This window comes from Berghia stephanieae, chromosome 2 (genome assembly GCF_034508935.2).
Source record: "Berghia stephanieae isolate SIO BIC M18660-M18661 chromosome 2, UCSD_Bste_1.3, whole genome shotgun sequence".
NCBI classification, from domain to species: Eukaryota; Metazoa; Mollusca; class Gastropoda; order Nudibranchia; family Aeolidiidae; genus Berghia; species Berghia stephanieae.
In genome coordinates this window covers 54,570,204-54,582,703 of record NC_088361.1, presented here as the reverse complement: position 1 = coordinate 54,582,703, position 12,500 = coordinate 54,570,204, and the positions used below count along the sequence as shown (strand labels likewise).

The following is a 12,500-nucleotide window of genomic DNA, read 5'->3' as shown; positions in this document are numbered from 1 at the left end:
TATTATTATTATTATTATTATTATTATTATTATTATTATTATTATTATTATTATTATTATTATTATTATTACTATTATTATTACTATTATTATTATAAGTATTATTATTATTATTATAATTATTATTATTACTATTATTAGTATCGTTATCATTATTGTCATTATCATTATTATCATAATCATCATTAACTGTAGTAGTAGTAGTAGTAGTAGTAGTAGTAGTAGTAGTAGTAGTAGTAGTAGTAGTAGTAGTAGTAGTAGTACAGAAGTAGTAGTAGTAGTAGTAGTAGTGGTAGAAGTAGTAGTACAAGTAGTAGTAGTAGTACTATTAGTAGTAGTAGTGGTAGTAGTAGTAGTAGTAGTAGTAGTAGTAGTAGTAGTAGTAGTAGTAGTAGTAGTAGTAGTAGTAGTAGTAGTAGTAGTAGTTGTGGTTATTGTTATTGCAATTGCTGCTGTTACTGTTGCTTTTATTATCGTCATTATCATTATAATTACCATCATCATCATCATCATCATCATCATCACCACCACAACAATAACAACAACATCAACATCAATTTAATATTATAATTTTATACTCTCCTCCTCATCATTATTATCTATTTGAAATATATCTTACCTGATATTATGATATTCCACAAATGATTCCTCATGAAGAATTGGGGTGCATGATAAAAGAACACGCAAATAATCAACTACACATGACAATTAACACACTTCTCTCTGACTTTCTTGGTGAAATGTGGATTGGATTGGCACACCCCCCAGATTACATTTGTAGTGTCAACGATAGCTTGAACCGCAGACAAGAAAACCTAAACAGTCTACCCCAAGCACGCACTGTTGATGTTAAATGAAGCATGACGTTCCGCGAACCCCCTTAACAAAATCTAACCCTCCTTCTGCACTAGGACAAAACTGTCCCGGGACAAATTTGTCCTGTCCCACTGGAGAAAACTTCTATTCAAAAGGGGTTCCGCACTAGGACAGGACTGGTCCAGGACACACCTACGCGAATGCATTATTTTTTATTTTTTTTTACAAGATTCAAAAGTTTTTTTGTAGGCAATTGCAACTCTAATAATTCACATTTTATGAATCAACATAAGATACGACATGACGATAATGATTTTTTACACTGTACAATGGGATTTGTTTACATAAGATTTATATAATCATGAAATATTCTTATAGCAAGAGTAATATTATTGCTACTGCTACTACTACCACTACCACTACCACGACTACGACTACTACTACTACTACTACTACTACTACTACTACTACTACTACTACTACTACTACTACTACTACTACTACTACTACTAGTAATGGATGAAATAGAGGTTGCATATTTCTGTGCTTTACCACGTGGAAAAAAAAGACAAATTGAAAGAGAAAACAATATTGGGTGCATCCTTTAATGACCCAAAGATTGCTCAAGGGTCAATTCCGTAGACTCTATGGTGATCTCCGATCTTATTTTAAAATGACTTTCTTGGAATCACCTCATTTTACCCAGGTGCAAATGAGTACCAGTTCGCTGATGAAAGTAATCTTTGACGGACTAGCATCATTCAAGAGGATAATAGAAAGTCAGCATGCTTCGTACCCGAAAGGCATCAGTTGAGTAAGTCACCTCGCCTAGCTCAATTTGCGGCGCTGCACTGCGGCTGACGCCTGGCTAGACCTTGTCCTAGCTAAATTTGCGGCGCTGCATTGCGGCTGACGCCTGGGTTATTCCAGTCTTACCTTGGAATAGACCCTCGAGAAAAATTTCCCCTATGGGATGAAAAAATGAATTTTATTATTTTAAATTTTAAACTGTTATCTGTCTGCTCAACGCCACAGAAACATGGATAAGTTCCGGATTTATAAGCTTAGGAGGCAAGATGGCCTATGGTTAGCGCGTTGTACTCTGGACTCAGAGGTTCTGTGTTCGATTCCGACCAAAGCCAACTTGTACTTTCTAGAGCAAGAAAATGTTCTCCAATCACTCACTCCATTCAGGTGTAAAAGGGTACCTGTCAAGCTGGGATAGTAATCTGCGATAGACTACAGACTAGCGTCCCGTTCAAAGGTTTTCAAACAAATACGTTAATTGTCCGCTTCACGCTATTGAAACCGGAATAACTCCTTCACCATTGGCTACAAGGCTCTCAAGGACTTAATTTGTTTTACACTGAGTCCAAGTGGCTCAGAAGGACTTACTTAAAAATATTTTAATAATAATAATAATAATAATACTTTATTGCATCCCAAAAAGGAATTTTTTTGTACAGACGTGTTATAATTTACACAATAAGATAAAAATACAATGGAAATAGGATGTATATATATAAAAAAGGAGCAGCTCTATAACCAGAGCTGCGCTTTATAATATGAATAATTTCAACACTGTAAAATAGTTAAAACTGTCACTATAAATTGAAAATTGAAAAGATTGCAAAACAAATAAATTAATAAATTAATACTTATATTTTTAAAAAGTAAAAATGAGAAATAATTATATAAAATGATTATTGCTTGTTGTTATAAAGCCTAATAATGGACGGCAGAAAAGATTTTCTGTGTCTCTCTGTTTTCGTTGAAATAGAGAAAGGGCGACCACTTCTTTCTGACATAATAATTGATGGTCTTAGTGGATGATACTGGTCATTTAATATTTTAGTTATTTTATTTATACAAAATTTCTCGTATAAAAGATCTACATCGTCAACATCATTTATATAGCGTTTAATGGATTTTTTAATATTTGAATTTATTTTGTTCCTTTCCACTGCTAAGCAATTGCCTCCCCAAGCTGTTATACAAAATGACAAAACACTTTCGATTACTGCTCTATAAAATAATTTGCAGAGGGTTTTATCTATTCTAAACTGAGAGAGTTTTGATAAAAAATATGTACGTCTGCACATCTTATGCCTAATTATTTTCAAGTGTTCATCCCACTTGAGCCTGTCATCAATCGTTACACCAAGGTATTTGTAGTGAGGAACTCGCTGGACGAATTGGTCCTTTAATTTTAACGGTTCTATCGGTTTCTTCACTCTCCTAAAGTCAATCACTATTATTATTATTATTATTATTATTATTATTATTATTATTATTATTATTATTATTATTATTATTATTATTATTATTATTATTATTATTATTATTATTATTATTATTATCATTATCATTATTATTATTATTATTATTATTATTATTATTATTATTATTAATATATATATATATATATATATATATATATATATATATATATATATATATATATATATATATATATATATATATATAAAATAATAATATATAAAATAAATAACGATAAAGGTAATTGATCCCACAAGTTACCGAATAGATGTGCGACCGGTTTTAGACACGTTACTGCTGTGTCACAAAGTGTGACACTTCTTAAATTATATTTATAAACATACGTTTTTAAATTGCCGAAAATATTTATGTTGCTATGCCTTCTGTACGTGGTTTCATCACATAGAATTATTGTTTGAATTGTTCTTGCTTTTTTATATTCAGAATTGAAATAAATAAATAAATTATAACTGTGAAATTGAATGTAAGCTTCAGTTTAATATACGAAAACAGATAAAATGGACGTTTCGGGTTTCCCCTTCATCAACAACACATGATGAATTAAAAACTACAGACGAATGAGATAATGTGGTAGTGGCGTTGTTAAGATGCATAAACAAAAACATTGATGGGCAGGAAATTGTTTGCTACTTTGTGAGGAAGCGCGAATTAAAACAGAGCAATAGAAATTTATAAAAGGTGCGTACTTAATTATGTCAAAAGAGGGGAGGCGGGAAGGAACTGTGTAATGCAGTATAGAAAGTGAACTAAAATAAAGTGTGGACTATTGTTGGAAAATAAATACAATGGAATTGGAAATAAATACAAAATATAAGGGATGTAGTTATTAATATATTAGTGGCATTAGCAGCAGCAGAAGCAACAGTAGTAGTAGTAGTAGTAGTAGTAGTAGTAGTAGTAGTAGTAGTAGTAGTAGTAGTAGTAGTAGTAGTAGTAGTAGTAGTAGTAGTAGTAGTAGTAGTAGTAGTAGTAGGGATGCAGAAAATAAAGACAGGCATTTCAAGTTTGACACGGCGCCGCCAAGTCTGGGACATTTTTGTCCTAGTGCGGAAGGCTGCTATATTTTTCTACTATCACAAACGATATGAACACGGAACTGGGACAGTCTTGTCCCGTTGATTTTGTAGCATTTCACAACGGCTTGGGACACAACGGGACTGTTTTGTCCCGTCCCAATAGGTGCGGAAGATTTCTCTAAATTCTATATGTTACAGATTTGGGACAGGACTGTCCCGGGACAGTCCTGTCCTAGTGCGGAAGAGGGTTTAGACTCCTTCCGCACTAGGACAAAACTGTCCCAGGACAAATTTGTCCTGTCCCACTGCTGAAAACTTCTATTCAAAAGGGGTTCCGGACTAGGACAGGACTGTCCCGGGACACACCTGCGCGAATGCATTATTTTTTTTAAAAATTTTACAAGATTCAAAAGTTTATTTGTAGGCAATTGTCAATATAACTCATACAAGAATATATTTTCATCAACAAACCAAGTAAATAAAATCAATAATAAAGCAAGGCAAACAATGATAGTAATAATGATAATAAATAGATAATAATAGTAATAATATAATAATAATAATAATAATAATAATAATAATAATAATAATAATAATAATAATAATAATAATAATAATAATAATAATAATAATAATAATAATAATAATAATAATAATAATAATAATAATAATAATAATAATAATAATAATAATAATAATAATAATAATAATAATAATAATAATAATAAATAATAATAATAATAATAATAATGATAATTATAATGGTGATAATAATAATGTATAATCTTCTAATTAATAGATTAGTTATTTAATAGTTTGAATTATAGATTAATAATTTAAAAAATAAGTCCTTGGTACAACTCTAATAATTCACATTTTATGAATCAACATAAGATACGACATGACGATAATGATTTTTTACACTGTACAATGGGATTTGTTTACATAAGATTTATATAATCATGAAATATTCTTATAGCAAGAGTAATATTATTGCTGCTGCTACTACTACTACAACTACTACTACTACTAACTACTACATACTACTACTACTACTACTACTACTACTACTACTACTACTACTACTACTACTACTACTACTACTACTACTACTACTACTACTACTACTACTACTACTACTAGTAATGGATGAAATAGAGGTTGCATATTTCTGTGCTTTCCTACGTGGACAAAAAGAAAAATTGAAAGAGAAAACAATATTGGGTGCATCCTTTAATGACCCAAAGATTGCTCAAGGGTCAATTCCGTAGACTCTATTGTGATCTCCGATCTTATCTTAAAATGACTTTCTTGGAATCACATCATTTTACCCAGGTGCAAATGAGTACCAGTTCGCTGATGAAAGTAATCTTTGACGGACTAGCATCATTCAAGAGGATAATAGAAAGTCAGCATGGCTCGGTGGTACGGTCTTTGCTTCGTACCCGAAAGGCATCAGTTCGATCACCCGCTGATGCGCTGTGTTGCCTTGAGTAAGTCACCTCGCCTACCTCAATTTGCGGCGCTGCACTGCGGCTAACGCCTGGTTATACCTCGCCCTAGCTCAATTTGCGGCTCTGCATTGCGGCTGACGCCTGGGTTATTCCAGTCTTCCCTTGGAATAGACCCTCGAGAAAAATTTCCCCTATGGGATGAAAAAGGGAATTTTATTTTTTAAAATTTTAAACTGTTATCTGTCTGCTCAACGCTACAGAAACATGGATAAGTTCCGGATTTATAAGCTAAGGAGGCAAGATGGCCCATGGTTAGTGCGTTGTACTCTGGACTCAGAGGTTCTGTGTTCGATTCCGACCGAAGCCAATTTGTACTTTCTAGAGCAAGAAAATGTACTCCAATCACTCACTCCATTCAGGTGTAAAAGGGTACCTGTCAAGTTGGGATAGTAATCTGCGATAGACTAGCGTCCTGTTCAAAGGTTTTCAAACAAATACGTTAATTATCCGCTTCACGCTATTGAAACCGGAATAACTCCTGCACCATTGGCTACAAGGCTTTAAAGGAGTTCATTTGTCTTACAATGAGTCCAAGTGGCTCAGAAGGACTTACTTAAAAATATTTTCATTGAAAATTCCCGAAATAAATAACGATAAAGACAATTGATCCCACAAGGTACCGAACAGATGTGCGACCGGTTTTAGACACGTTACTGCTGTGTCACAAAGTGTGACACTTCTTAAATTATATTTATAAACATACGTTTTTAAATTGCCGAAAATGTTTATGTTGCTATGCCTTCTGTACGTGGTTTCATCACATTGAATTATTTTTTGAATTGTTCTTGCTTTTTTATATTCAGAATTGAAATTAATAAATAAATCATAACTGTGAAATTGAATGTAAGCTTTAGTTTAATATACGAAAACAGATAAAATGGACGTTTCGGGTTTCCCCTTCATCAACAACACATGATGAATTAAAAACTACAGACGAATGAGATAATGTGGTAGTGGCGTTGTTCAGATGCATAAACAAAAACATTGATGGGCAGGAAATTGTATGCTACTTTGTGAGGAAGCGCGAATTAAAACAGAGGAATAGAAATTTATAAAAGGTGCGTACTTAATTATGTTAAAAGAGGGGAGGCGGGTAGGAACTGTGTAATGCAGTATAAAAGACAGTGAACTAATATAAAGTGTGGACTATTGTTGGAAAATAAATACAATGGAATTGGAAATAAATACAAAATGTAAAGGATGTAGGTATTAATATATTAGTGACATTAGCAGCAGCAGAAGCAACAGTAGAAATAGTAGTAGTAGTAGTAGTAGTAGTAGTAGTAGTAGTAGTAGTAGTAGTAGTAGTAGTAGTAGTAGTAGTAGTAGTAGTAGTAGTAGTAGTAGGGATGTAGAAAATAAAGACAGGCATTTCAAGTTTGACACGGCGCCGCCAAGTCTGGGACATTTTTGTCCTAGTGCGGAAGGCTGCTATATTTTTCTACTATCACAAACGATATGAACACGGAACTGGGACAGTCTTGTCCCGTTGATTTTGTAGCATTTCACAACGGCTTGGGACACAACGGGACTGTTTTGTCCCGTCCCAATAGGTGCGGAAGATTTCTCTAAATTCTATATGTTACAGATTTGGGACAGGACTGTCCCAGGACAGTCCTGTCCTAGTGCGGAAGAGGGTTTACTTTCAATAGCTGCGTTCGTGTGGCTTAGACGACAGAATGAGGATAAGGTTAATTTAAACGGCAATGTAAGCTGGTGTAGGTGGGTGGGTGGGCGAGGATTAGGGGGAATGAATTACATACTATGATAATAATACTGTCATTCGTCTTGGATGGGTACAGGGTGGGTAGGTGGGCAAATATGTGTGTGTGTGTGTGTGTGTGTGTGTGTGTGTGTGTGTGTGTGTGTGTGTGGGTATGTGTGTGTGTCGGTATGTGTGAAGGATGGGGGTTGAAAGTGAGGACAATGAGTACAGTGTTGAATTGGAGGGATGGGGCGGGATGGGGGAAAGGAAGGGTGTTATTAGGTGAGAATTGCATTAGGTATCATTTGTAATATAGCAGCAGCAGCAGCAGCATCAATTTTTTCTATACATTGTTTAATTTGTTCTTCAATCTTTATTACTTTATAATTGCCATGGATTTTACATTTGTTGATTTCGCTAAAGACTTTCCAAATGGAGTTGCTAATGTTTTGGTTGAACAGGGGTTCGACAGTTTGGCAGCCCTTCTTTGTGCCACGGACAGCGATATTGGTGAATTAGATATTTAAAAAGGACACAAAGCTATTCTAAAGATGGCAGTCAAAAACCTGCAGTGTCTTCACGGCAAGGGACCTATGTGTGCGTCTTCGAATGATGATGGAGGCCTATCTAGCCTCCTTGGTGCTGTAAGAATCAAACCTTCTGAAGAGTCGAGTGTCTCGGGTAGGAGAACCTACTTTAAAATTGTTGATTTTATTTCTCCCTCGCTGGTTACCGACGAGGAAGTTAACATCACAGAGAGTGTTAGCCTTCGCATAAACGCGAAAGTGAAACTAGACAAGGTTTCGCCAGCCATGTGGATAGCAGCAAATGCAAGGATTTTGGCTAAGTTGATAGGATTATCGCCGAATTTTGATGTACATCAATACATCAAATACACAGAGATGGTGGGTGAACTTGCCATGAGATACACATGGCAGTCAGTTCTCATCTTCGACGACGAATATCGTCAGCGACAGTCAGTGGACAATTTCATATGGGGGACAGACGCCCCTCACCTGGCGACAGTAGTGCTTCGTGATCGCACTCCTCAAACGACAAAAAAAAAACACTGGGAATCGTCTCGTGGACCCAATACCATTCAGTTCAGCAACAAGGAGGTCTGTCGACAATTCAACAGAGGTGCCTGTACATATGGCACAACATGCCGATTTAACCACGTATGTAGCTTGTGTGGCAGTCGAGAGCATGGAGGCAGAGATCACCATGTGGGTGTCAATACAGCATAGGATACACAGCAGCAGACAAATAGTAGTAAGGAAAGACCATTAGCGTTAAGCCCCTTTCCTCCTATCAATCCCCACCAATGTGAATTTTTAGGTAATAAAGCATCCATTAGTAGTAAATTAAATTCCTGGAGGAAAATGTTAGAGTGTGATAAAGATAAAGATTTCATTTTAGACGGAGTAGAGCATGGATTTCGAATTATTGTAAAAGATAGTCAACTAAAAAATGTGATAGAAAATAACCATTATTCTTCCTTTCGTTTTAAAACATTAGTGGAGAAGGAATTAAAGAATCAAATAGCTCAAGGTCATTATGTTGTAGCATCTAAACAGCCAACAGTTACTAGTGCTCTTGCTGCAATCCCGAAAGAGGATGGAAATATTCGCCTAATTCATGACGGCAGTAGACCAGTAGGAGAAGCTATGAATGATTATTCTCTACCAGAAAGCACCAAATTTCAAACCGTTCGTGATGCATGCAAATTAGCCAAACCTTTTTTCTACTGTGCAAAAATCGACCTCCAAGCAGCCTATAGATCAGTGCCTATCCATCCAGAAAATTACGTAGCCACTGGTATTCATTGGACGTTTGAGGGTGACAGTCACCCCACCTTCCTATTTGATTCTAGGTTACCATTTGGTAGCAATAAAGGTCCAGGACATTTTCACCGCTTATCGCAAGCTATTAAACGAATCATGAATCGTAAAGGATGCAATGGGGTTGTAGCTTATTTAGATGATTTCTTTATCACTACCCCAACGTATGAGGAATGTAAATATTGGATGCTTACACTTATGCAGCTACTTCGTGAACTTGGATTTTATATTAGTTATAATAAAGTTGTGGGACCGACCCAAAACATTCAGTTTCTTAGATTAACAATCAATACTTCTAACAGCACTGTCGAATTAGGCGAGGAAAAAATAATTCGTTTAAAGCAGCAACTCAATGCATTCAAAAAGAAAAAACGTGCCAGCAAACAGCAGCTACAGAGTCTCGCAGGCTCATTGAACTACGCATGCCAGGCAATTCGTGGAGGGAGATTTTTCCTACGTCGTGTCCTGGACATAATTAAGCCTCTAAAGCAGCAGCAGCATAAAATAATTTTGTCATATTCATTTCATCTTGAATTACAATGGTGGATTTCATTTTTAAGTGTGTTTAATGGGATAGTATATTATAATGAATCAGCGCCTGAGCACGTCCATGTGATGCAAGCAATATCGCCGCCGGTGCCTTTTGGTCTGGCTCTTGGCGCTATTTAGTATTTGATTGCGACCAGCCTGCGGCATCATCGCTTCACATTAATTACAAGGAGATTTGTGCAGTAGTTAACTCATTTGACACGTGGGCGCATTTATGGGCTGGTAAAACAGTAGTGGTGCATACAGATAGCATGGTTACAAAATGTGTCTTAAACAGAGGCTGGTGTAGAAATAGTTATATTAATTCTTTACTTAGAAAATATGCCTTCAAATGTGCACGACTCAATATAACGGTTAGAGCGATACATGTATCTGGGAGTCTGAACAAAATACCTGATACAATATCTAGATTGCATGAACATGGTAAATGTTTGTTATGTAAATTACTAAGTAACTGGCATCATGGTTTAACCCCTCCTTTTGTTATCACAAATCATATGTCATGGAATGCCTTCTTTTTTCTTTTGTCTAGGTGCCTGTGCCTTAACCAATGAATTAACAAGTGAAGTTGACATGTACCGAGGACAGGCCTTTACAGCCAACACAAAGAAGACCTATCAAACACATTTGCGGTCTTATATTTCTTTTTGTGAAAAAATGAGAATAGCGCCTGCACCTATTTCGCAAATAAATATTGCCAAATATGCAGCTTATTTGGCGCGGAAATTAAAACCTAGTTCTGTTAAGCAATATATGAATATTATCCGTATTATCCATTTAGAATGCAATCTTCCCTATCCATGTGATGACTCATGGTATATTAAAACAACAATTAAGGGCATTGAGAAAGTTAAAGGAACTGATGTTCAGAGCAAGCCTCCGGTGACGCCTGAAATATTTTTAAAGTTAAAAAAAAACACTTAAATTCTCTCATATAGATGTCTATGTATTCTGGGCATCATGCCTTACTATGTTTTTTGGTTTGTTAAGAAAATCCAACTTGTTTTGGACAGATGCAGGAGGTTTTGATAACAAAAAACAATTGACAAGGAATTGTTTATCTATGTCAGGGGGCTGTTCACAAATAACAATTAAAGTTGGTTGGTCAAAAAATAACCAAACGAAAGGTCGTATACAAGAAATTGCATTACATAGGTTAGCAAACCACCTACTATGTCCTGTTTCAGCGATGTACGATATGTTATGCATGACTGCACCTGCAATGCCAGACTCCCAGGCGTTCCCTATGACTGGGTCTTTGTTTAACAAAAAATTGCGCTCTCTTTCCGCAGCATGTGGTTGTAACACTATATCCAGCCACAGTTTTCGTCGTGGTGGGGCTACTTGGGCCCTGTCTTCTGGCATACCAGGTGAAATAGTTAAGGCGATGGGAGACTGGCAGAGCACGTGTTATTTATTATACCTCGACCAAATTCTCCAATATGTCATTAACCATTACCGAAATAAGATGGGAGAATGTCTACCCCCCACATCACTGTAACTCAACACAAACCAATATTAATGTGAACACAAGGTCGTTTGGGCAGGACGGTCTTTCAGACCTTTCCTTTGGGATTATGTGATATTATGTATCGTTTTTCATTATTTTGTGAAATATCGTAATAAAATGACACCACTCCTTAAGGTTTCTGCCCAAACTTACAACTATTGTTCACCTTTTTTAATATCATTATATTTATATTTGTTGAAAGATGCGAGAATGGGAGTTTAAGTGTGGCTTAGACGACAGAATGAGGATAAGGTTAACCCTATCCCCACCAGCATATTTGGTATCTGATTCCTACCAGCATGGGTCTCTTAGACCCGGTAACAAAATAATAGGGAAAAAAACAGCTGGGTCTATTAGACCCGGTGATAAAATAACTAAAACAATATCAGGCAAGGTTATTGAAACATTGCTAAAGCTGTATGGCAAATGCCATAATGCAATGCCTTCTCACTTCTTTAACATTAGAATTATCCTTTAGAGTTTTAAGAGAAAGTACTACCACCCAGGAGCATTCCTAACAGTTGATGAGCAGCTCGTCCCCTTTCGAGGACGATGTAGCTTCCTGCAATATATGCCGAGCAAACCTGATAAATATGGCATAAAGATTTTTTGGATTTGTGAGGCCTCCAGCAGTTACCCTCTGAAAGGAATGCCTTATCTTGGCAAAGGTACAACCTTCACCAGAGAGACCACAAATGATTCTGTTGGATGTGACATTGTTAAAAACTTGACAGAAGATTTCAAAGACACTGAAAGAAATGTGACCTGCGATGACTTCTTCACAGAGTTAAAACTTGCCGAAGATCTTTTGAAAAGAAAGATGTCCATTGTAGGGACTGTTCGAAGGAACAAGAGATTCTTGCCTCCACTCTTTCAAGGCAAAAACGAAATACCATTCATGGACTCAAAATTTCTATTTCGTGAAGGGGTAACCTTGGTTTCTTTCCAAGGTAAAAGGAATAAGAACACCATTCTTCTTAGCACAATGCACAATGATAGTTCAGTTGACACTGAAACCAAGAAGCCAGATATAGTATTGGACTACAACAAAACCAAAGGAGGTGTTGATTCTATGGACCAAATGGCCCATGCTTTCACAGTGAAAAGAAAGACCAAAAGGTGGCCAGTGGTCATGTTTTTCAATATGGTCGACCTTGCAGGAATTGCTGGTTGGGTAGTTTGGAATGCTGCTTTTCCAACAAACAACCTGGCACACAAGGACAACAGGCAGCTTTTCTTGATTCGTGC

At 36.0% G+C, this 12,500-nt stretch overlaps 2 protein-coding genes across 6 annotated transcripts in view; one reads left to right on the top strand and one right to left on the bottom strand.

The window, feature by feature from the left end:
- The window catches only part of LOC144965168 (putative amine oxidase [copper-containing]), a 66,149-nt gene that overhangs the window by 45,801 nt on the left and 7,848 nt on the right, over positions 1-12,500 (bottom strand). For 2 of the 5 annotated variants that reach the window (XM_078900212.1, XM_078900209.1), the window contains exon 2: positions 620-648. The exons of 2 other annotated variants lie outside the window; for them this stretch is intronic. The gene's annotated coding sequence lies outside the window, so the exon portion shown is untranslated. Of the gene's footprint in view, positions 1-619; positions 907-12,500 lie in introns of those variants that run through there. One more of the 5 variants, XM_078900208.1, reaches the window with a different exon arrangement.
- LOC144963966 (uncharacterized) lies at positions 8,735-9,862 on the top strand. Its single transcript, XM_078897910.1, has one exon. The coding sequence runs from the start codon at positions 8,735-8,737 to the stop codon at positions 9,860-9,862; it is 1,128 nt and encodes a 375-aa protein (XP_078754036.1).